The sequence below is a fragment of the Rhipicephalus microplus genome, chromosome 3 (assembly GCF_043290135.1).
Source record: "Rhipicephalus microplus isolate Deutch F79 chromosome 3, USDA_Rmic, whole genome shotgun sequence".
Lineage (NCBI taxonomy): Eukaryota > Metazoa > Arthropoda > Arachnida > Ixodida > Ixodidae > Rhipicephalus > Rhipicephalus microplus.
In genome coordinates, this window is record NC_134702.1 from 145,172,244 (window position 1) to 145,196,724 (window position 24,481).

Consider the following 24,481-nt stretch of genomic DNA (forward strand, 5'->3'; position numbering starts at 1 on the left):
AGGAAACCACTGCGCAAGCAGAATGACGGCAGGCTCCTTGCAAATATCTTGGGAACGCTTGTAGATTGGCCGTTAAGAAAATAAGAGGAAGCAACTCGCTGTCTTCTTTCTCCTTAGACAAAGTGGTGACCGCGTCGATCACTCCTAAAAACGCCATGTCATCCTCTTATGGGACATCGTCTTGCTTTATAGGTGACCTAGATAAACAATCAGCATCGGAGTGCTGCTGTCCCGAGTTATAGACGACCGTCATCTCGAATTCTTGAAGGCAAAAGCTCCAGCGCGCTAGCTGACCAGATGGGTCCTTCAAGTTGTTCAGCCAGCAAAGGGAGTGGTGGTCGCTGACTACGTGGAGGGAACGGCCGTAGAGGTATGGGGGAAACTTCATATCTGCTCATACTACAGCAAGACACTCCTTTTTCGTTGTGTAATAATGGGACTCGGCACGGGAAAGCGTCCTACTTGCATATGCGATCACTCGCTCGGCTGAGTCTTGCCACAGGACGACTACAGCGTCTAAACCTACGTTGCTGGCATCGCTGTGGTTCATGGTAGGAGCATCCTCGTCAAAATGAGCAAGCACACGTGGTGTCTGCATGCGCTGTCATAGATCGTCAAATGCTGCTTGTTCCTCTTCGCCCCATAAAAATGGACCATCGTCTATCGCTATGCGTGTTAAGGGCGACGCTAGGGGCGAGAAATTGGCGATAAATCTGCGGTGGTAGGCGAAGAGGCCAAGAAAACGTCTCACGGCCTTCTTATTACCGGAAATTTTCGGACGGAATCGATCTTGTCGGGGTCCGAACGATCACCTTTATGGCTCACCACATGCCCTATGAATCGGAGTTCCTTTAAACCGAAATGACATTTCTCGGGTTTCAGCGTTAGGCCAGCGGATTGTATTGCTCGAAATACTAATGGCAGTCGTCTTAGATGTTCTTCGACTGTTTCTGAGCAAACAATGACGTAGTTGATGTATACCAGACACGTCTGCCACTTGAGGCCTGATAGGACGCTATCCATCTGTCTCTGAAATGTTGCTGTAGCTGAGCACAATCCGAAAGGCAAGACTTTAAACTCGTAAAGCTCGTCAGGCGTAACAAAAGCAGTCTTTTCTTTGTCTCCCTCATTGATCTCGATTTGCCAATATGCGCTTTTCAGGTCTATCAACGAGAAGAAGCGTGCATGCCCCAGCTTGTGAAGCGAATCATCAATACGCGGTAATGGGTATACGTCTTTCTTTGTCACATGGTTCAGCTTGCGGTAGACCACCCAGAAGTGTAAGCTGCCGTCTTTCTTCTTAACCAGCACTACCGGTGATGCCCGAGGTCTTTTTGACGACTGAACGATGTCATCGTCGAGAATTTTGTGGACTTGTTCCTGGATTGCTTCTTCTTTTGGTGCCACGCGCTATGTGTTTTGTTGAATTGGTCTTTACCGTCTCTTCCCTTATAATTCAATGTTTTGTCAGTGGCGTTTGATTTATCCTCGAGGTCGATGAAAAATAATCTTCGAACTGGCCTAGAGCATCTAGAAGACTCTGCCTCTGCGCTGGCGATAAATTTGTGCTTACGTCGACTGGTGGTAATGCTGAAGTGGCTGGCGTCTCTGCCCATTGCACTGAGTAGCACTCGCGGAATTATACAATTTCTTCGAAGTATGCAACTGTGGTACCCTTTGTAATGTGTCGACGCTCGTTGCTGAAGTTCGTCAACAGGACTTCTGCTTGCCCAGACACTACACTCACGAGACTTCTGGAAATAGCAATTCCTCGAAAGAATAAAAGCGTCGATACTTGTTCCGGGACACTTTCTCCAGTATGCTGCGTGTTACATGTGACAGAGACGAGGCGGCATGATAATGGTGTCATTGTCACGTCGTCAATGACGCGCATGGACTTGTGCTGCAGCGCTGCGCTATGGTCCACTGAGAAGGTCAGTACACCGTCCGGTATATTTACGATAGCACCGTACTCCCGCGAGAAATCCATACCCAAGATGGCCTGTTTACAATACTCAAAAAGAATAACGAAGGTTGCGACGAATGGTGAATCGCCGATCTTGATTCGTGCGGTGCACTTTCCAGTAGGCATCAGCAGCTGGCCTCCAGTTTATCTCATTTGCGGTCCCGTCCATTACATTTTCACCTTCTTGAGTTTGTCGGCCAGATGCGCACTCATTATGGAAAAGTCCGCATCAGTGTCGACCAGTGCCGTCACGTCGTGACCGTCAATTGAAAGTGTAATGTCGGTGGTGACAATCTTATCGTTCATCGATTCATTCGAAATGTGCGGCGCTTCGTGCGCTGGTAATGGGGGATTTTGAACTCTTCGGCAATTCGCAACTTTCGTTCCTAAGGTCGCTGCTTTTAGTTTCTCCGGCGTGTAGTGGGAGATCTTCCTCTCGCCATGTCCGTGGTGCTACCTCTATTAGATTGGCTAAAATGACCAGGAGAGGGCGAGCGTGACCGGAACCCAGGAGAAACGTCCCGCGGAATCGTCGTGCTCGTATCAACGTTGCGTCTTCCGTTGAAATAGTGCCGATGGGTAGTGGACGAAAATCCTTGGTACCCGGCGAGGCGATGAGGACAATACCGCGCGATGTGACCTGCTTCTCCACAATGGAAGCACAAGGGCCTGTAGTCAGGGGTACGCCAGATGTAGGTTTTGCTGAGGTGGTACTGCGGTGGTGGCGGCACGTTAGATGGTTGTAGACGGAGAATATCTGCATAGGTTGGCCTAACCATGTCAATGTTCAGTTCGGGAAGTGAAAGCGCTTGTCCTATCCCTTGGCGCACAACTTCTGGGACCGACGCAATCGAGCAGTCATTCAGTGTGGCGGTGAGCTGCTTCACCTCTTCTTGCACAATTTTGCGTATCAGGTCCCGCAAAGAACACTCGTCAGGTGTCACAGTGGTCACGGCGGTTGCGCTGATTTGTTCGCTGTTTGGGCGGTCGTACTGGTGGCAGCGTAGCTGTGTGAGAGTTCAATGGCGGTTGCCTCCTTCGAAAATTCGTCGACGCTTAAACGTAGGTTCTGCAAGAGACCCGCAAAGAGCTGCCCTTTAACACCGCGCATGAGGTGGCTGATCTTTCTGCTCTCGAACATATCGTGATCGGCTCGATGGAAGAGACAAGCCATGTCCTCAAGAAACACAGCAACAGATTTGTTCGGCTTTCGGATCCATGATTCGAGGAGTCGTTGTGCACGTCCCCGCCTTTCGGTGTTTGCGAAAGTGTCCAAGAACTTCCGCTGGAACTCATCTCACATTGACGACACGCGATTCGTGAACCATGTGCGAGCCCCGTCCTGAAGAGGGAAATACACGTAACCCAACTTCTGTGCGGCGTTCCACCCGTTAATGTTGGCTGTGCGCTCGAACTCCTCAAGCCAGTCATCTGCGTCCTCATATGTGTTGCCGTGGAAGTCCACAGGAATTTTAGGGGTGAAAACGGTCACCTGTGTCATGCTTGGGCTGGTCATGGTGGGGCTATTGCTTCCGGGTGCGGTCATGTTTTCCGGTCAGGGACCGAACTCTGGGCTCAGGCCTAATCCTCAGTGGCTGGCGCAGTGAACGGGTGTTTCGACGATTAGAAGCCTTTGTGAACTAGATTCCAGGCTGTTGAAAGGTGTACTGGACATGTACCTAGCTCCTCCACCAGTGTCACGATGCAGTCACAGCATAAGTTGGATATAAGAGGGCTCACTTTATATACATGCAAGACACTCGTAAAGATGACCGGGCAAGAACTTAATCTTCCTTTCTTGCTGCGTGAGCTTTTCTCTGCAGGTTGAATGCGGCAATATGAATATGTAAGACGCTGTATAGTGGAGGACTCCGCAAATGTCGACCAACTGGGGTTTTTTAAACGCGCGCCCAAATCTGCGCACACGAGCCTACATTATTTTCGCCTCCATCAAAAATGCAGCCGTCACAGCCTGGGCAACCTGAAATGTTTCCTAGTCGAGTTGAAAAGGAGGACTTCTACAGCTTCCGACAAGAAGCAACGCCCACGTTCACTGAGAAGTTCGCGGGGTGCACCATGCTGAAGGACGAGGTTGCGCAGAATGAACAAGCCGAATTCACGCGCAGTGGCCTCGGGAAGCGCCGAAGTTTCGGCGTGGCACGTAAGGTGGTCCATGGCTACGATGACCCAGTGGTTTCTATTTGGTGTGTATGGTAGGGGACTATACAAGTCAATTCCGATGCAGCCAAAAGGCCGAAAGGGAAAAGGCAGTGGCCGGAGTGGTCCTGTGGTTGTGCGAGGGAAGCTGTTCCGGCGTTTGCACAAAGAACATGAACAGACGTACTGCCTAAGAAAGGAGTATATTCCGCACTGCAGTAATATCGAATTTGTAGGCGAGCATACGTTTTCACTACACCTGCGTGGGCGCTTTGCAGATCCGCGTGGAAGGAGGCTCAGACGTCAGAACGTAGGTGGCGGGGGATTACCAGCAACAATTAGCGGCCATCAGATAGGTAGTTTCGCCGGTACAAAAGACCATCACCAATGGTAAAATGGCGAGCAGTTCGTCGAAGTAAACGGTTGTCGGTGCGTGGAGACGTCCGAGACAGGTACTCTAAGAGAGATGCTATCCATGGATCCTGGCGTTGCTCAGCGGACATGTCAGCATGCTCAAATTAAGAACATTCGCAGCTGCAAACAGACGCTGTAACATAATCGTGGGAAAGTGGCGAGCGAGAAAGAGCGTCGGCGTCCGAATGCTTGCGGCCTGACCGATAAATTACACGGATGTCGCAATCTTGGAGACGTAGTGCCCAGTGAGCTAGGGAACCAGGTGGGTATTTTAATGACGACAACCAACACAATACGTGGTGATCAGGCACGACGTCAAATGGGCGGTCATATACGTAAGGTCGGAATTTCATGATTGCCCAAACAATGGCAAGGAATTCGTTCTCGGTGACTGAATAGTTCTTTTCCGTTTAGTGAGGGTGTGACTAGCGTAGGATACAGCTTACTCATCGAAGCCAGATTTATGCTGAGCAAGAATAGCGCCGAGGCCTACTCCACTAGGGGCCGCATAGATTTTGGTTGGAGCGCCTGGATCAAAGTGGCGTAGGATAGATGGTGATGTCAGAAGATGGCGTAAAGACGCGAATGCTTCGTCGCATGCTGGGGACGACGCCGAGATGTCTTGGTTGTTGGAAAGTCGCTGCGTCAGGTGTGCGAATATGGTGGCGAAATTGCGCACAAAATGGTAAAAATATGAGCAGAGGCCGATGAAGCTGCGGAGTTCTTTTAGTGTAGCCGGCCTAGGAAAGTCGGCGACAGCGCGAAGCTTGGCTGGATCAGGATGGTAACCATGCTTGCTAACAACATGCCTTAAGTTGGTGAGCTGGCGGGCAGCGAAATGGCATTTCTTCAAAGTAAGCTGCAGTCCAGCGTCCGAAAGACAAGTCAGGACGTTTGCCAGGCGGCTGAGGTGGGAGTCGAAGTCCTTCGAGAAAACGACGACGTCATCCAAATAGCACAGGCAAGTGTTCCATTCAAAGCCTCTAAGGATGTTGTCCATGAGACGCTCGAATGTGGCAGGCTCATTACAGAGGCCGAATGGCATCACGTTAAACTCGTACAATCCGTCAGGCGTCACAAACGCAGTCTTGGAGCGGTGGGCTTCATTCATAGGGACCACCGATAGCCAGATCGAAGGTCTAAAGAAGAAAAGAACTCTGCTCCTTGCAGGCAATCGAGGGCGTCATTGATTCCGGGCAGCGTATAAACATATTTTCTCGTGATCTTATTAAAACGCCTGTAATCAACGCAAAATCTGATGCTGCCATCTTTTTTTTTTCACCACAACAACCGGAGAGGCCCAAGGGCTGTTCGAAGGATTTACTACGTCACATCGAAGCATATCGTTCACCTGATCATCAATGGCACAGCGTTCAGCATGAGAAACTCGATATAGGCGCTGGCGCAAAGGTTCATGTCTACACTTGTCAATTTTGTGAACGATGGCAGACGTGCGACCCAAAGAAGGTTGGCTATGGTCAAATGACATCTTGAAGCAATCGAGTAGAGCCAGGAGTTGGGTGCACTGAGCAGCGGGAAGTTTAGGGCCAATCGATAAGAAAAAAAGCCTCCGGAGGTTAAAGGGGAGTTGTATCAAAGGTAGTGGTGTATAAGTGAGATGATGCAAGTTATCAGGTAGGTGACTGGATGAAACAGAATCAATTTTCTCAATGTGACCGAGGACTTCACCTTGGAATAATATGGCTGGGGAAGGAAGCGAGTTCGTTATATAAAGGGAGCCACGTGAGTTTTCTATGGTGACAGCTGCAAACGGGAGAAGGAAGCTTTCGCCAGAGCCCAAGGCGTCGGAGAGGACTAAGAGGGTGGTGACAGAGGGCGCGTCGTCGCAGAAGAGTGGCACAAGAACACAGAATAGAGGAGGGATGTGAGTGTCCGCGGCCACGGTGACTCGGGAAGATAGCGGCTTCAAAGCATGTTTTTCAGACGTTGGCGCTTCATACAGGGGCAGTTGACACATCGTCGACAACTCTAGTTTGGCACGCGCACAGTGAACGACTGCATGTTGAGCGCAGAAGTCCCATCTAATATGACATCGTCTGAACATGGGAAAACATAACGAATTCGACTACATACAAAATATTTTGGATGACCAGTCGAGGTGTGCACGCCGCAGAAGGTTGGATGTGAATCGCAGTGGCCGTGTGGAGAGAGACATCGGAAAGCGGCAGCGTAAGCTTCTTCAACTTGCGGCACAGTTCACCACTTAGCACAGACACGGAAGCACCAGTATCAACGAGCGCTTTTGCAGGTACACCATCAATATGCACAGTTATTTCATTATCAGGTAAAAATAGAGGTCTTGAAGGTTTCGATATGTGCGCAGCTTTTGCCTCTGGAACTGCGATGGTCAGTTTTCCGTTTGGGTGGGTGGTGATCGAGGAAGCATCGGAGAAATAGAACGGCACCGTGATGAGGGCAACCGTCCTCTGTCGGAGCCGCGGTGACGTGGCGGCGACTGATCCGTCGTAGGGGGGGGGGGAGACAAAGACTACTGTGGTGCCTCTGGACAATAGGAGTCGTAAGTCACCTCACCAGCAGTTGGGTTGTAATGCCGACGACAGCAGTAGTGTGCTACATGCCCGGGAAGATGGCAGAAATAGCAAATTAGCCTGTTGTGCAGAATACGCCAAGGGTTTGTTGATGGTGGTGCGGGGTGGCGAACAGGAGGTGGGTAGAAATGCATAGGTGGACTTGCTGCGCAGACGGGATGCGACTGTCGAGTAAGATCTGTGACGGTTGGTAGCGACGGCGGCGATCGTTTGGCGACCTCAGCGTGAGAGGGGTGGATATTGGCGAAGGATGGTATGTGAGAGACAGGGTGTCAGAAACTTGCTCTTCCGTTGCCTTGCGGAGCGTAGGGGTCAGCGTGTGCGCACTGGTCGAAACATACGGCACAAGAGACTATTGGCGCGCCACTTCTTCTCGGACGAACGGCTGAATTTGCTGCATTAAGGTGCTTTGTTCGGATGAAACAGCGCCAATGGTTAATGCAGATGTAGAGCTCGAGTCGAGGTTTGGACGTAGAGTAGAAATGCGCTCTCTCCGCAGCTCGTCGAAACTCTGACAGTGCTGAATAAGCTGGGCGGCGGTTAGCGGGGTTTTTTTTTTGCAACGAGCATGTGGAAGGCGTCGTCCTGGATACCTTTCATGATGTGCCGCATTTTGTCAGTGTCAGACGTGTCGGAATTGATACGACGGCAGAGGTCCAGAACATCCTCAATATACGAGTTAAAGGTCTCGCCGGAGCGCTGCGCACAGCAGCGCAAGTGCTATTCGGCGCGGAGCTTGCGAACAGCGGGTCGGCAAAAGACTTCTGCAAAGCGCGTCTTTTGAAGGCTGACCAAGAAGGTATTTCTGCTTTGTGGTTGTTAAACCATAGTTCTGCCACACCCTCGAGATATAAATTAAGGTAAGCGAGCTTGTCTGTATCATCCAACTTATGGTGGGCGCTTACCGCTTCATACTGGGACAGCCAGTCTTTGGCGTCGTGGTCGTCGGTCGCGTTGAAAATCACTGGATCACGCTGTCGTGGCATTCTGGAACAGGTGACAGATGGGATTATCTCTGCAGGTGGCTGGGTCATGTCGTCAGGCATTGGCGAGGCGGGGGTTGAGGTAGGGTCCGGGAACGGAGTTCCAGTTTCAGACAACCAACACTCTCCACCAAATGTAAGAATTCTGCTAGATGCCACGCCGGAGTGAGGCAACCATTTAATGGACCTAACAGCAGCTGCAGCAGCATGAGCCTCCACCACAACACACAACAAACACCTTCTTCGTTGTTTCTGTAGCAGAGCCCGTATTTGTAACTACACTATATATATATATATATATATATATATATAGGCCTATGACGGTACTGTTTGAGGCGGGCTACGTGAACAATTTGCGTAGTGCGCGAACGCCGGTTATGGCTGTGACTCGGGCGACAACGTAATTCACGTCACTGAGACGAGTGACCATCACGAATGGGCCGGAATACTTTGCTAGGAACTTTCGGTACAATCCTTTTCTACGAACAGGAGTCCACAGCCACACGTAGTCATCAGGAGAAAACTCTACGGGGATATGCATGGCATCGTAGCGACTCTTGCTGTGTTCTTGCGAAGACAATGTTCGAAGGCGCGCTAGTTGACGTGCTTCTTCAGCGCGACACAACGTCTGAGCTATGGACAGATCTTCCTGATGCGAGAAAGGTATTAGAGTGTCCGGAAGATTTGTGGATTTCGTGCGTAAAGCAGAAAGAAGGGCGAATGTCCAGTAACTTCATGCTTGGCGGTGTTATACGCGTAAGTAACAAACGGTAAGACGGCGTCCCAGTTCCTGTGGTCAGCATCAATGTACATCGATAGCATATTCGTGAGAGTTTGATTTGTTCTCTCAGTGAGACCGTTAGTTTGCGGATGGTAAGGGGCGGAGTGGCGATAAGAGGCGCCACAGAGGCGCAAAATTTCTTTAACCACATCGGCGATAAATTGTCGTCCACGGTCACTGATGACAACCCGTGGAGCACCATGACGCAGTATGACTCGTTGTAACAAAAAAGAAGAAACAGCGGATGCTGTGGCCGATGTCAGTGCGTCCGTTTCTGTGTAACGCGTTAAGTAATCCACGCACACTATAACATATCGGTGGCCCGATGGGGTCTTAGGAAGGGGTCCGAGCAAGTCGATGCCAACTTTTTCAAAAGGGGATGTCGGTGGAGGGATGGGCTGCAAATAACCTGCCGGGGTTGTGGTGGATAATTTGGCGGCCTCACCCCCATTGGTCGCACCAGTTAGTTTCCCAGGGGTGGTGGCGTCCCCGAGTGGTGACGCGGAGACGGGGCTCGCTGTTGGCGTGTGGGTGGTGGTGGGGTAACGCTGCGGTCGGAGCAAGGCGAGTCAGCACGTGCTGCGTGTTGCCGTTGGAAAGAGCCCTGAAATGGTCGAGACTCGCCAGCAGGTACATAAGGCGTGTACACGTTGAATCGTGGAGCTCGCTGCTGGTGACGGTAGCAGTACTAAGCGATGTGCCCAGGTAGCCCGCAGTTGTAGCAAGTACGGGTGTCGCGTCTAGTCGTCCCCGACGAAGTAGACCTCGTCGGTTGATAAAAGCTGGGCGATGGTGGTCGAGGAGTAGATCGCTGTGATGAACCTTGCCTGCGTTCCTGGTTTTTGAGTGGTCGTTCACTCCTTCGTTCGAACCGATCGGTGTAATTCGGGCGAGGCTCAAAGTAGCTCTGTCGCGTCCGAGGTACCAGTGGTTCACGGGGCCGTTGGTCGAATGCACACTGATGGCAGACACCAGCGGTGTCCACAGCTTGCAGTTGAGCAAGTTCTTCCTTAACCACTCGTCTTATAAAAGAGATGTCGTCCTGCGATGGAAGGTTGACACTTCCAATCGTGGGCACATTCTCAAGACGTCCAAATTTCGGTAGGACTCTCCTCCTCTTTAGCGCTTCAAACGCTCGGTAGTGTCTCCTTAGGTCGGAAGGTGTGTGTAAGTCTCCCTTAGTGATAAGAAAATTGTACACGTCTTCCGCAATTCCGTTGAGCAGATGACCTACTTTATCTTCGTCACACATGGTCGCACTCACGATTCCGCAAAGCTTCAAGACGGCCTCGGCGTAGGTGGTGCATGTTTCGCCAGGTAACTGAGCTCTGCGTGAAAGCGTTTGCTCCGCCTGCTTGACCTTAGCTGTTGAGTCACCAAAACACCTCTTCAGCTCGTCCACAAAAATGTCCCATGTGGTCAATGCACTCTCATGGTTGTCGAACCAAAGAGACGCGGTGCCGACGAGAAAAAGCACCACGTTCTCGAGCTGCTTAGCGGTGCTTCAGCGGTTGCTGTGACTCACTCTTTGGTAGTGCTTGAGCCAGTCGTGTACATCGTCATCCGGCTGCCCCGAAAAGGTCCTCGGCTGACGTTCCGGCATGCTGCATTTAGCTTGTCCTGGCGGGTGAGCGTGTTGCTCATCAGCAACGAGGTTGTTATGGCCTGCTCCCGCGTCCTTCATGTTTGGTAGCTGCGGTGGCAAGCCTGCCAAGCGTCTGCTCCGTCGAAAAGTTGGTAGAGCTGGGTCGTCCAGATCAATGTACCCAGCACCTCCACCAAACTGTTACGAGTGACTGCGTTTATTTAGAGATGAGGTGAAATGGCGAATGGCGTTGTGAAAGAGTAGCGTACTTCTGCGACAGGCCTAGAACGTTCCACCCAAGCACACAGTCCAAGCGGCGCTCCATTACTCTTCTTCTTCTTCCGCGACCCGTAGGCTCGCGCATCTTCATTCGTTTTATTATATATATATATATATATATATATATATATATATATATATATATATATATATATATATATATATATATATATATATATATATATATATATATATAGTGATGAGCGAGACAGAGAACAAGATACAACACCCGATCCTGGGCCAGCTGTTCGTATTCTGTCTTCTTCTACCTTCTCTTAGCTGCCCATTTGCCGAAGCGCCAGCGTATTTCTTGGTCATGACACTTGGCAATGACTGCGTGCGCGCGGAGCTGGCGGCAAAGTTTCTGGTGGACGGCACTGGCTGCCTTGAGCTGGTCGCTCGTTTGCACGCCACGATGTCTTTTGAAGAAGTGCTGTGGACTCAGGCGGCCGGCACTGGCTGCCCCGTTGCGGCCGACGCTCTCGGCCGCGATTTGGTCCCGGTATCTGCCAAAGGTAGATCTGCGGTCGATATAGTGGCTGTATCTCGCAGGTCGGCCTTGGCCACGCTGAAACTGGGTGCCAGAGTCTTCCACAATTTTCTCGGGAGGTTGAGACTGGCTGCTGTCTGCATCTTGAGCGCCAACTTTCTCCTCGTGATCTTGGTCAGTGACACCAGCAGTGGTTACCTTGGGCTCTACCGGCACCATCACCGTAGGTGGTTCAAGCATAGGCGATGCTGGTGTCTGCACTTGCCTCAGTAAAGGTGATATTGAGGCTGGTTTCTCTAACTGAGCTGTATGAGGACTGGTATCAGCCTCTTCCACTGACATGATGGCATCGCGTACCGGCGCGGGTACTGAGAGCAGCAGTGGCGTGTCGCACCTGCGTCTGACGTCATTCAAAGGACAGGCGGAGAAGCTTTCTGCCGCGTGACTGGAGGGCTCCGAGGAACCTTCGAGGTGTTGCTTCACTTCAGCTTGGTGTGCGAATGGGGTTGCGTTGGTGAAGGGCAATGAAGCACAGTCGAGATGATTCTCTGAGGCTGTTTCGAACGCCCTTCAAGAGGTCCGACTTTGGTAGTGGCCCCTGGCCGCAGTGAACTTGCTTCGGGAACTTCTCGTGTGGTAAGCTGCAGCGGACAGCTGCAGCCTCGAGGTGGAAAGCCTCTGGAGCTTGCTCCTTGATACTGGCCAGGTTGGACGGGGTGGTGGTGGAGAGGTGGTAAGGATTACAACCGAAAGCAGCTATGAGCTTGCAGCTCCACTCCTCCCATGACTGCTGCTTCCAGCCTTCATACCGGTGCCTTGCCGCTGCACCTTCCCGAAGACGGTCCTCAGCCACGGTCCATTTCTGAGATTCCGTCCAGGCCTCGCGCATTGCTAGCGCGTTGACGGTTGCCACCCAGCTGTCGGCGTCGTTCCGGACCCCGTCGAATTCTGGCAGTTCGTAGGTGGACGGCGATGGTGGGGCGGCACGTGAGAATGCGGCTATCACTGAGGCAACGCCGTCGAGCTGGTCTGAGAGCTGCAGGAGGGTGCCCCAAAGCTGCCTGCGTTGCTCCAATGGACTTGCCTCAAGGTCGTGCGAGGCAGCTACGTCCAACACGGCGTTAGTGGCACGCAGTTCTGGCAACATTGTAGGAGCTCGCTCGGAGATTGACGCTGTCAGTTCGTTAGTCTTGACGCGGAGTAGCGCGATGGTATGCCGTAGGTTCGCGGCGCTGTCGTGTGTGAAGCCCGAAGCGTTGATGATCGCGGTCTTCGAATGAGTAGCGGTTGCAGCACTCATGCCGTTAAGGTTGACGTGCAGAGAAGCCTGGACGGCGTTCCCTGGCAGCCCGTATGTTGAAAGAGTGCGGCAACGGGAATGTAGGCCATGGGAAGCGTGAACGGCATTTCCAAAGGACAGGCGCCGGTGCGGATCCCTGCCGCGAAATGGTGGCAGGGTGTCAATGAGGTCATGCCCTACAACCCTAGAGGAGGCCTGGACGCCGTCCACTGGTGGTTTGAAGGGTAGCTGAAGTGGCGGGTGGGACCCCGTTGCCAAGGGAGCGTGAACGGCGTTCCTCGATGGAGAAGCCCGCACTTCCGACGAACCACGAAGACACGTACCGGTGGCTTCCCGCAGAGGGTTCACTTGTCGGCTTGCGCTGACGGCAGTATCCATAGCCAAGGACGCATGGACGGTGTCCCTTGTAAAATGGTACCGGTAACGGGTACTGCAGCCACCGAGGAGGCCTTGACGCCGTCCCCGAACGGTGGTGGCAGTGGCGTAAGGTGAACAGCTGCCAAGGAGGCCTTGACGCCGTCCTCAAGCAACGCTTATCGCAGCTCTCCTGAATGATAAAGCCGGGACGTAAGCCTTCTTCTTCGTCGACTGCGCCGTTGTGATGAGCGAGACAGAGAACAAGATACAACACCCGATCCTGGGCCAGCTGTTCTTATTCTGTCTTCTTCTTCCTCTACCTTCCCTTAGCTGCCCACGCGCCAAAGCCCCAGCGTCTTTCTTGGTCATGACAATACACACACACACACACACACACACACACACACACACACACACACACACACACACACACACACACACATATATATATATATATACCCACTGAGCCACAGAGGAGCATGTCTTCTAATGTTAGAGGGCAAGCTATTTATATCCATCACTTACCGCTGGTGACGGGCATCACCGGGGCTGTATCGTGTTTCAGCATTACCAGCAAAATGGCGCAATTAGCTTAGCGCGCATCGCCACATCGTCACGACACGGGGGCGCGTGCTCTCATCTCACACGCGTACTTTGCCCTGCAGAGAGGACGGGGTGGATGCTCAGTCGCGCGTCCTTATCTCTTGGTGGGGAGGATCGTAGGTCTTGGCTTACCTTTGGCTTTCACTGGAACAATTCTGTTGTATACTTACCGGGCATGCGAGCTCACTGCAATCGTTGCACAGTCTGTGTTTGCGAAAAGAGTGCGCTTTTCAGACGCAGCGAAGTAACAACTGAGGTGCCTATTCGCGTTCATCTGTACCTGTGAGTAAGTTTCGTGCGTTATTTGTGCGCGAGAAACGTAGGGCACGCGTCGATCTGCTTGCAATTCTGCACGTTACCTTCCAATTTGTTGCTATCGCGTTCATTGCTTCGCCTTTGCGGCAGAGCTGCAACTTTTTTTAACTTTCTTTGCCCCTATACGCTGTTTCCTAAACCATTAGAGATGCGACTCACGTACGTGTTTCAAAGAGCTGTCAAGGTGCAGACCGCAGCTTTTGGCCTTGAGAACCACTCTAAATGTACTGGCGAATATAAAGAAACAGGAAGCAGCTAGCAAAAGTAAGGCGTGCCTGACATTTATGTAAGTGTCCTCTCTAATAATTGCGGCCTCATTGTACGACGAGACCACTGGTCATAGGTGCTTGGTGCTCTCTGCTTGCAGGACATGTACAGAGTTGTTTACCTCTATCTGGTCGTTACTTGTGCTTCATGCCTTCTACACTCGGCCTCGTTAGCTGGCTCTTCAACATTTTTACCGAGTTTTAGCTTGTATTATCCACGAGAACATGCATACCGACATTATGCGGCGAGCCATCTGCTAAGCTATAACATTAGTTGTCTTTTTTCTTAAGAAGACTATCCTCAGTCAACCCCCCAACTTCTTGAATAATTGCCCTGCCACTCTCCGCCGAGAACCCCTGTCTGCGATTTCACATTGAGCAACACTCTTGAGTCGTGTGCACGGCAGAGCAGATGTAACGTAAGGGTCGCAGCGCCCCTTCCGCCGATAAGTGGCGAAACATACTCAGAAATTCTCCCATCGCTCTCGCGACAAGTGAAAAAACCACAAGAAAAAAAGCGCAACCCGGCTGTGGTCCCCAAAAGTAAAAAAAAAACAAAGTCGCTGCCATAACAGTCACCGCAGCTAGGCAATATGTACAAGTAAAGTTTTCCAAATAATTTTTGGTGGTTTAACGTCTCAAAAGCACGGTATGGTTATGAGAATCTCCGTATAATAGAGGGCTCCGGAAACTTCGACCAGCTGGGGTTCCTCAACGTGTGCCCAAATTAAGTACGTAGGCCTCAAGCATTTTTCCTCTATCGAAAATGCTGCCGCCGTAGCCGGAATTCCATCCCGTGGCCGGTGGGTCAGCAGCAGAATCGCTTGGCCACTAAATCACCGCGGGAAATTTTTCTAGCATCTACAAGCAATCTTGGAAACATTTTGGTGCGCAGACAGACAAAAAGCGAGGAGATAAACAAGCGCGAACATAACAACTTATTGCCTTTTGGTTTTTTTTTTACCATTGTGCGTGCGCCAAAATGCTTTCAAGAATATCCTCAAACCAACTCGCTCAGCTTTCCATACTAATAATTATATCTACAAGCAAGCCTCAGTGAAGTGGACACTATCGCGGCGAGAGTCGACGTGTTGAGGATATCACGGTTCTGTTAGTTAATCTGCATCGTGCACCCAGCCTAAAAAGAAATCTCTGTTGGAGGAGATGCTGGTTGACTATTCACGTCGTTGTTTAAGCGAACCACGCGTGAATGACAGCAAGTGACTCAGATGGTGCCGGTATTTTGCGAGTTGCAATCTTCCCGTAACGCTGGACTTGACATGTCAGTGCAAAAGCACCCTCTCCATACCAAAACCGAAATGGGTTTTAAAGGTAGTGGTATTAAAAACTACATTTTCCGAGCCCGCACCCCATCACAGAGTTGCTTTTTTCACCCCTTAGGCTATGCGTTCTGGCGCTGCCGTCAGACTGAAAAACTTGACTGTGCGATGATTGTAGACCCGTGTTTTCATTTCTAGCAACAAGCTAAAAAATATTTAAACTTAGCGTATGTACTCCTTGAAGACGACTGGTCCCAAACTGTTACCACACCACACGCTCCTCTATTGTTTCAGCCATGTCGCCGCCAAGCTTCCGCCTTTTTAGACAAACTCGGCCTAAGTGTGGTTTGTGCGAGACTCAATTTTTGCTGGCACACGTATCGCAGCCGAACGGGCTGCGATTGAGTCATCTCTCTAGTGAAGATGTGTTATGCCAACCAGATCCGGAATATTAATACTATCATACCAGCGGCTATTCCTTGTAACCACCTGAAAACTGGACTCGCTCACTGCCTTCGACCTCGGAAGTCCAGTGGGTGCGGCAATATATATAGTCTGTGGAACTCACCGAGTACTTTGTCTCGTGACGTGTATTCTCTCGCGGGCAACACGCAAGTTTTGAATGATGAATGAATGTTCTTCATTTCACACATCTTAACACCTAACGATACTCCGGGTTAAAAACAGAGCACCAGAAATAGCCACCTAGCTCGTCGTTTGGCACAATGATAGTCTCTTGATAAGTATAAAATATGCGCAAACTGTATGTGCCACAGCAAATGGCTAGTGCGTGTCCCATTGTAAGTGTACGTAACAGAAACTGTAATAGTGCTGATTATTATAATTTGACGCAGCGCCGCGGTGGTTTAGTGGCTAAGGTACTCGGCTGCTGACCACGCAGGTAGCGGGATTGAGTCCCGTCTGCAGCGGCTGAATTTTCGATGGAGGCCAAAGTGCTGTAGGCCTGTGTGCTCAGATTTGGGTGCTTGTTAAAGAACCCCAGGCGGTCGAAATTTCCGGAGCCCTCCTCTACGACGTCTCTCGTAATCATATGTTGTTTATATGTTGGTTTTGGAATGTTAAACACCATATATATATATATATATATATATATAAATTTTTGATACATTTCTGCGCACACTGTGACTTCAACGGCTACCGCACGTTCACGTCTGTTTTATCTCGTGTGTTCGCATGTTGCGCGCAATGCTAACAGAATGATCTACAATGATTGTGAACCTTCTCGAACAACGAGGCACAGTTTCTCTGAGCAATCTTGACCCATGCTTTGTGGGTGAAAACTGAATCAAACAAAAGTTAATATAGCCCAGCCGCGGTGGTCTAGTGGCTAAGGTATTCGGCTGCTGACCCGCAGGTCGCGGGTTCATATCCCGGCTGCGGCGGCTGCATTTCCGATGGAGGCGGAAATGTCGTAGGCCCGTGTGCTCAGATTTGGGTGCACGTTAAAGAACCCCAGGTGGTCAAAATTTCCGGAGTCCTCCACTACGGCGTCTCTCATAATCGTATGGTGGTTTTGGGACGTTAAACCCCACAAATCAATCAAATCAATCAAAAGTTAATATAAGAAACGTGCGTGCCGTTGCCTCCCACCCCCTTCTGAAGAAGTAACGTCCGGAGGCTTAAAACAGAGCATACGCCCTCGTCTTTTGTTGTTGTTGAGGCGCAGTCCCTGATAATGCAGGACCTGGCAAGCTTCTTACGTCAATCGAAACCCACTTTAGAAAAGTAGGAATATGAAAGCTAAATGCAGATACAACGCCAAAGATGTTTCAGTTTATTTCGGAGTGCTGCAACTTGCAATTTAGGTGCAAGTGAGCGTCGCATGATATTGAGTTTGAGGCAAGCACTGCAACGTTCATTCTCTAACGCTTCAAAGCGTTAAATCTGAGCGTAAACATGATGCCAAAGCGATATAGGGTGCATGAATAAAGATAACAATAGAGAAAGAAAATACAATAATAAATAAGTACAAGCACTAAAGCACAGTAACAGAGAAACAAGTACTACCGTGCTCAGGTTGGTTAACACGCATGAAACGGCTTGAGGCGCACGACATGAACGACTTCAGGTCGTGCACGGAGCCATTCCCAAGAGGGCATGGCTAAAGCCCCTATACCTTCGGAAAAGTACAGCCTTTTTTTTCCCCTGCACTGCTTCCTCCTCTCCCCACCGGAGCTTCTTGTCTCTTCGGGTGGATGCGGCGAATAACCGGTTCCCGCCGATCGGTGCCATGTTGGATGCACCAAAGCGCCACTGTGTTGCTTGTTCTTTATCACCTACATTATCTGCAACGCCCATGAAGACATGTAAAACCTGAAAAAAAAAACGATTACAAACTGCGCGGCAGAGGGCATACATCTCAGAACGGCGTACTGCGTGCACAAGTCATTTGACAGGCAGAGGAGAGGTAGCTTGTAAAACGTCCTGTAGTTCTGAGCGAGCACTTTCATGGACATTGTTGGCATTGCTGCAGTTGTGAAATATCGAGATAGTTTGTACCCTCGGGAACTACTCCTTCACAAACGGTGGGACTTAAGACACCACAGCTGCGACCTAAATATTTTTTTACCGGTTATATAGTTAGCGTGCAGAGTTTATATAGTTAGCGTGCAGAGTTTATAGAGTTAGCGTGCAGAGTTTACTTAATTTAATTTCAACCTGTTCTCAAGAAAAGCAGTTATGTATACCAGCACCAAATACACAAGGAAACACTATGCTGTGAAAAGAAGTTTGAACGACGTGCAATTCGCTACAACTTGTGCATGACTTGGAGCAGCTCTTCTGCCGTAATATTGATGGTGAGCGCACTCAGTCTTGCTGAGAAAGCGAATGCAGAAGAATCACTACATAAAGCCGTATGCGAGGCACGGCACACGGCTTTACAGAACGGCTGTAACTAATGCAGCAGCGGCGGTGCGCCACCAGCTCGAAATCAACCTGCAAGCTCGTGGCACGTTACAGGGGAGCCACTGTCGCAAGCGAAAGAAAAACAGCGACGCGCCGAAGAGGAGGTGGCGAGGGGGAGAGCAGATGGTGGTACTTTTACGAAGTATAGGGGCTTACGAAGTATAGGCATGGCCGGTGGCCGATGGTTGGCTAAAGGTCGGCAACCAGTCGGTGTCCAGTTTCGTCGGCGACACAACTGGAATAAGTGGTCGGGCCGTGACTGGCCATATACCACGTTGGCAGCTGGTCGGCCAACCTGCCATGGCCCGACGTCGTCGTTTTACCATCTGCCAACGCCTCTTGGACGTGTTCAGAATTTTAAGGTCGGTGACATATGCAACCTCGGACGAACACGCTTGTCCGTCGTGTAAGCAAATACGCACATTACTGCTACAAAATTCCAGCTTAAATTGTAGGTATGCTGATACCCTTTAAGTCCGTCCAATGTGCAATGTGCTAGCTATAAATTTATGCTTACACATAAAATTCAAGGAAGTGTAACAAAAGAAGTCAGTCTAATTATTCCACAACTATAAATTCAAATTTTTCGCCTGTTTTACAATACGCAGCTGTGGCCTAGATGAAGATACGCATCCTTGAAATAGTAGTGGCGGATGCAACCACTTGGACAGCTGGCTTGACAGGTGAGAGCAGCTATAGCACGTGGATAGCATAGCTCCAAGATCGGTGAGTATATATTCTATGGTTCTTCGTGAAAGAAGCTTTAAGACGACACAGAAAGCACAATGTCGTGTTCTGTGAACGGTGTTAATCATGCGTGACCGCCGAAGAAGCACGGCCGATGCATTCACGCCTGCCTTTATATGGGCACTCCCGTGCAGCGATCGTGTGAGGCTTAGAGTTGTAATGATTAGAATGGCACGTAGCAAATCTTGGTTAACAGAAAAGCGTACAATAGGCGTCAGACTCTGCCCAGGCAGCACTGCGAAAAACACCACTACCAGCCTCCCTATCGTCGCGCTGGCCACAACTGGGCAGTGCAAAGAGAGCTGCACGCATGCGAAGGAGCATAAGCCCTCGTCTTTAGTTGTTGTTGAGGTGCGGTCCTTGATAATGCAGGACCTGGCAAGCTTCTTACGTCAATCGAACGCCACTTTAGAAAAGTAGGAATATCAAAGCTAAATGCAGATACAACACCAAAGATGTTTCAGTTTATTTCGGCGCGCTGCAACTCGCAATTTAGGTGCAAGTGAGCGTCGCATGATATTGAGTTTGAGGCAAGCACTGCAACGTACATTCTCTAACGCTTAAAAACGTTAAATCTGAGCGTAAACATGAATCCAAAGCGATGAAGTACAGCCGTCAGCAGCTTTAACTTGAACGCTCTGATGCGTGGCATCGGCCCGCTTGATTTGAGGTCAGTGCTTCCAAGCGTCTAACATGATATATGCTTCCTGCAGTTAACAACAGATGTAGTGCGCGTTGGTTTCACAAGTAAATTTCTGTTTCCAGTCTGCCTGACCGGCGGGTCAACTTAACTCACTTGACATCTCGTTTTCGCCACGTTTCGCTCGTGGCTATACGCACCCGGCAATGCAGTTTACGAGATCTGATGGAAGCGCCAGAACACACAGCCTAGCGAGCAGGCACAACAAAACCGAGTATTCCGATGCGCAGCCTAGCGAGTAAACGCAGCAAAACCGAACTTGCACGTGTGTATAATTTTCTGTTTTTAGTTGTGAGCAAGGGGGTGACGGACGATTATGTAAGCGCCCAGGAAGCGTTCTTTGAAAACGTGCCAAAAAGGGCACTGACACTTCAGCTTGTCGTTGTGTTCAGCGAGCGTTCCATTTTCTTAGTATCCCTGGCGGTCGGTACCAACAATGCTGAGGCGGCCCAAAGAGCTTCGTTGCCCCTCTGGTTCACTATCGGGTGCCTATACGTTATCGCGCGCGCCCATGGCGTTCATTGCTGTATGCTTATCTCGATAATGAACCATTGCGTGTGACAGCTTGCGCGCCTTACGAGTTTGAATTCGCAGCAAGAAATCACACCTATAAATAGCAGAGCAAATGCATGTTCACGGCATTTGTAAAAGTTGTACAGAAAAGAAATCTCAAATGCTGTGGCGTTGTTAATGTTTTGATTCAGTAATTTTCAGACAGCGTGAATTGAACTGTTCTCGCAATTTAGAGTGTGCCTTTCTGTTCGATTCATTCTGCACAAAAGATGTCGTATGGCGCGCTATGTTTGTGCGTGTTTTCAGCAAGAACGACGCATGGATACAACGCAAACAAATCAGTTTTTGTGCGTAGTTATCGCATAAAAAGCTTAAACTGCCTTCTTAACTTAAACAAGTCGTGGTTTTGGGACGCTAAACCCTAGATGTTCTCACCCGCACAGATGTTGTGCTACAGGACCTCATCTTCCGTGAAGCGCGAACCGAGAAGGAAGGTACACTCTAAGTTTCAAAAACAGTTCGGTGTATACGCCGTCTGAAAATTACTGAATCAGAACATGAACAACGTCATTGCACTTCAGATTTAATGTGCAACGTTTACAAACTTGAATACGCGTTTCCTCTGCTTTTTGTGCATGCGATTTCTTTTGAGCAGCATCTGCGAATGCAAACACGAAGGGTGCATAAGCTGTCGCACGCAATGGTTCATTGTCGAGATAAGTATAAGACAACGAACGCCATGGCTGCACGCGATAACGAGCCACGAGCGAAACGTGGCGAAAACGGGATGCGAAATGAGTGCATTCGACCCGCCTGTCTGGCAGACTGGAAACAGAAATTTACTAGTGAAACCGACGCGCACTACATCTATACTTAACTGCAGGAAGCATATCATGTTAGACGCTTGGTGGCGCTGACCTCAGTCCAAGCAAGCCCAGGCCACGCGTCGGAGCGCTAAAGTTAAAAGTCCTGACGGCTGTACATATGCGAGCAATGCATCTTACGTTCAGTGGTACGAAGTTCACTTTACCAGACAAGAATGAGCCCGGTGATGTTCGCTTTTGTAGTGGCATTCTCCATCCATATGTCGCTTCTTGTGCGTTGAACTGTTTTATTCCGCATGCTAGAAAGTCCTGTTGACGGTTGCATTCCCTTTGTATATACAGCGAATGGGAATACATGGTGTCACTTTCTCGGTTTACAACAAACGGCAAAATCAAGAGTGCGTGCCAGTTTGGTCGACATGGCGTTAGTGCCGCTCAAGAGTCGTGACGGCACAAGTGTGAAGATGTGCAATGCGTGGTAGTGGTTTCTTCACACACGTTCGCGTTGCTCGATTGCATCGTGTTTCTTCAAGAAGTCTGCGCAGAAGGTGACGTCGTGTATCGCAACACGCCGGTGGTGAGTGTCGGTAGAGCCGTGGTTTGCCGCCACTCGCGCTTCCGTCGGCAGCAGCGAGGCTGTATGCGGACACGCTTTCGACACCGGGACCATCAAACACGCCAAGGAAACTTGATCCGGTGTTGGTAACAATTTTTCAGCATTGTCATCCTGTTTTGATCTTCAAAAGACCCTACAACACTTTTTCAACGTGGTCAGAAAACGATGCACTTTTTCAACATAGAAAAGGGGAGGTGCAAAGCCAGCCCCATACATTGACACAATGGAGAACGGGGAGGGGGCGCTGTGACAAACAGTTGCCTCCCCCCCATATGTGCGCACGCTTATGGCTCGAGGCACACGTGTCACACAACAGTCTTAACACTTAACAGTCTCAAGACCCATTGCACCAAAAGTTCGGTCGCTGCTTTACGGATGCCCCGCCGCGGTGGTGTTGTGGCTAAGGTACTCGGCTGCTGACCCGCAGGTCGCGGGCTCGAATCCCGGCTGCGGCGGCTGCATTTCCGATGGAGGCGGAAGTGTTGTAGGCCCGTGTGCTCAAATTTGGGTGCACGTTAAAGAACCCCAGGTGGTCGAAATTTCCGGAGCCCTCCACTACGGCGTCTCTCATAATCCTATGGTGGTTTTGGGACGTTAAACCCTACATATCGATCTATCTAGCTGCTTTACGGATGCAGCACCATATCTGTGAGTGACGAGATGGGCGCTGTGGTTCTAGGCACACACGGTACTCTATTCACAGTCTCAAAACCTGTTGGCACCAAACGTTCGGTGGCTGCTTTACAGACGCAACACTACGTCCGCGAGTGACGAGATGGGCGCTGTGGCTCGAAGCAATTAAACTGCTAAGTCGCGAGACTCGTTCGCACCAAACGTTCGGTCGAATGCAGTACCATGTCTGCGAGGGACAAGATGGGCGCTGTGGCTTTAGGCACAGACGGTACTATAATCACAGTCTCAAAACCCGTTGGCATCAATTGTTTGGTCGCTATTTTACAGATGTAACACTATGTCCGCGAGTGACAAGATGGGCGCTGTGGCTCGAGGCACACGCGGAACACTGCTCACAGTCTCGGGACCAGTTGGCACCAAACATTCGGTCGCTACTTTACAGATGCAGCACCATGTCCTTCAGTGACGAGAACCTCTGCAGCGTTCGCGACTGATGTTGAAGTTCTTTGGCACACCTCGGTGACTCCATGCCCAACAGCTCCGAGAGGAAGCGTACTTTGCGGTCGCACTCGTCGAACGACTGCCTCCGGCGCGCTGCCTCGCGGCCGATCACTGCGCTGCGCAGAAGCGAGCACAGGGATTGTGCCGGTCCGTCGCACGCCACGTAGAAAACTAGGGCACCCGCGTAGCTCAGAGCCACGTTGGCCACGAAGTCCCGAATCTGAAAATAAGAAAGTAATAATGCCGGTAAGAAAAAATATCTTTGGGCCTCGTGTACTGACACATCCCCTGTCTTTCCCTCTGTCAGTTTCTCTGAAACTTTGGGACCTCCTGCTGCAAAACGCTAACCATGTAACTCAACTGAACTATTTATTAAACTTCACTTGACTTGACTTGAATATATGGTAACGTTACCAATCAGCTACTAAGAAATTTAACTTCAGCTAAATAGGTTGGACGTATAGGATTGGACGTAGTTGAAAACAAGCTTCGATCAATCGGCGCTCGAGTCGTCGTAGAAATCGCCGCTGCTAAATTTTGAAAAGCAGGCACAGCTTGATGCATTGTGGAGTGACGACGCCAGTTTCTATTTTCTGGCGCCAGTAACCAGTAGCCTAGCTGCAAAATTTTTCGGGGGACGTAGGTTCGTGGGTGCGTTTGATGTTTTCATATATATATATATATATATATATATATATATATATATATATATATATATATATATATATATATATATATATATATATATATATATATATATATATATATATATATATGCAACAGAAATTTTGAGAAATTTGAACCCTCCCCTCTCCCCTGGATACCCTCCTGCCAGAGAAGTGTTTGGGGCGTCGATGCGTTGCGGCGTCATCTTGAGGCACCATGAACTAGCGACCTGGTCCAGTTTCGACAAATCGTTTTTTTTTTACTTGAAATTACTGATGAGTTTCTCAACAAGTTAAATCATTCTGCCTGTTACAGTGCTGGCAATACCATTTGAGGACTGCAGCATAATGTGGTTAAAAGTGCTGGAGTTTCCCTTTAATGCAAACGAAAAATTGTTATCCGTCTGTCTGGAGCACATACACACATAGACAAGAACATCAATTTGTGTGTGTCTCACAAGTATTTCAATGAAAAATCCTTCCTTGCCAAGGAACAGGATGAATTTTTTGCCAGCTGGGAAGCTTACTTTCGAAGGACTCACATGGACTTGCCTTTTACCTTCCTACATGTACTGACAGGCCAGTAACATGTGTGCTCTAACAAGTACCTAGAAAAAAAAGTGTGCCTCTGGTAGGCGGACGTGAACAAATTTCACCAGCTCGCCTCCGTGATTTTTTGATGGGCCATGGGTGCAAACAGTCAAGATTTGGAGGTCATGCCGAAAAGCCACACAGGAGCGACGGTCGTATCTTTTGAACTATCTCAACTATCTCGGTCATTCTTTATTTATCCCCTGATGTGTAATGGCGGTATACATGATCTTGTACTTGCTCGATATCCAAAACGTTTTGTATTTACCATCAATATTTTCTCGACACTTATTCACTCATCAAAATCTGCTACTAAGTATCTAAACTCTCGAGCACGTGTTTTTATTACATGGTCTACAATGTCACAGCATAACAAGTAATCAATGGTACAATGGCGAAAAAAAGGTGAAGCGCATT

At 49.7% G+C, this 24,481-nt stretch overlaps 1 protein-coding gene across 1 annotated transcript in view; it reads right to left on the reverse strand.

Moving 5' to 3' along the window:
• Positions 1 to 20,003: 20,003 nt before the first annotated feature.
• The window catches only part of LOC142803963 (nose resistant to fluoxetine protein 6-like), a 100,938-nt gene continuing 96,460 nt past the window's right edge, over positions 20,004 to 24,481 (reverse strand). Inside the window, exon 16 of the mRNA XM_075890358.1 lies at positions 20,004 to 23,028. Coding sequence (XP_075746473.1) covers positions 22,744 to 23,028 — 285 coding nt within the window. The 3' untranslated portion in view covers positions 20,004 to 22,743. The remainder of the gene's footprint in view (positions 23,029 to 24,481) is intronic.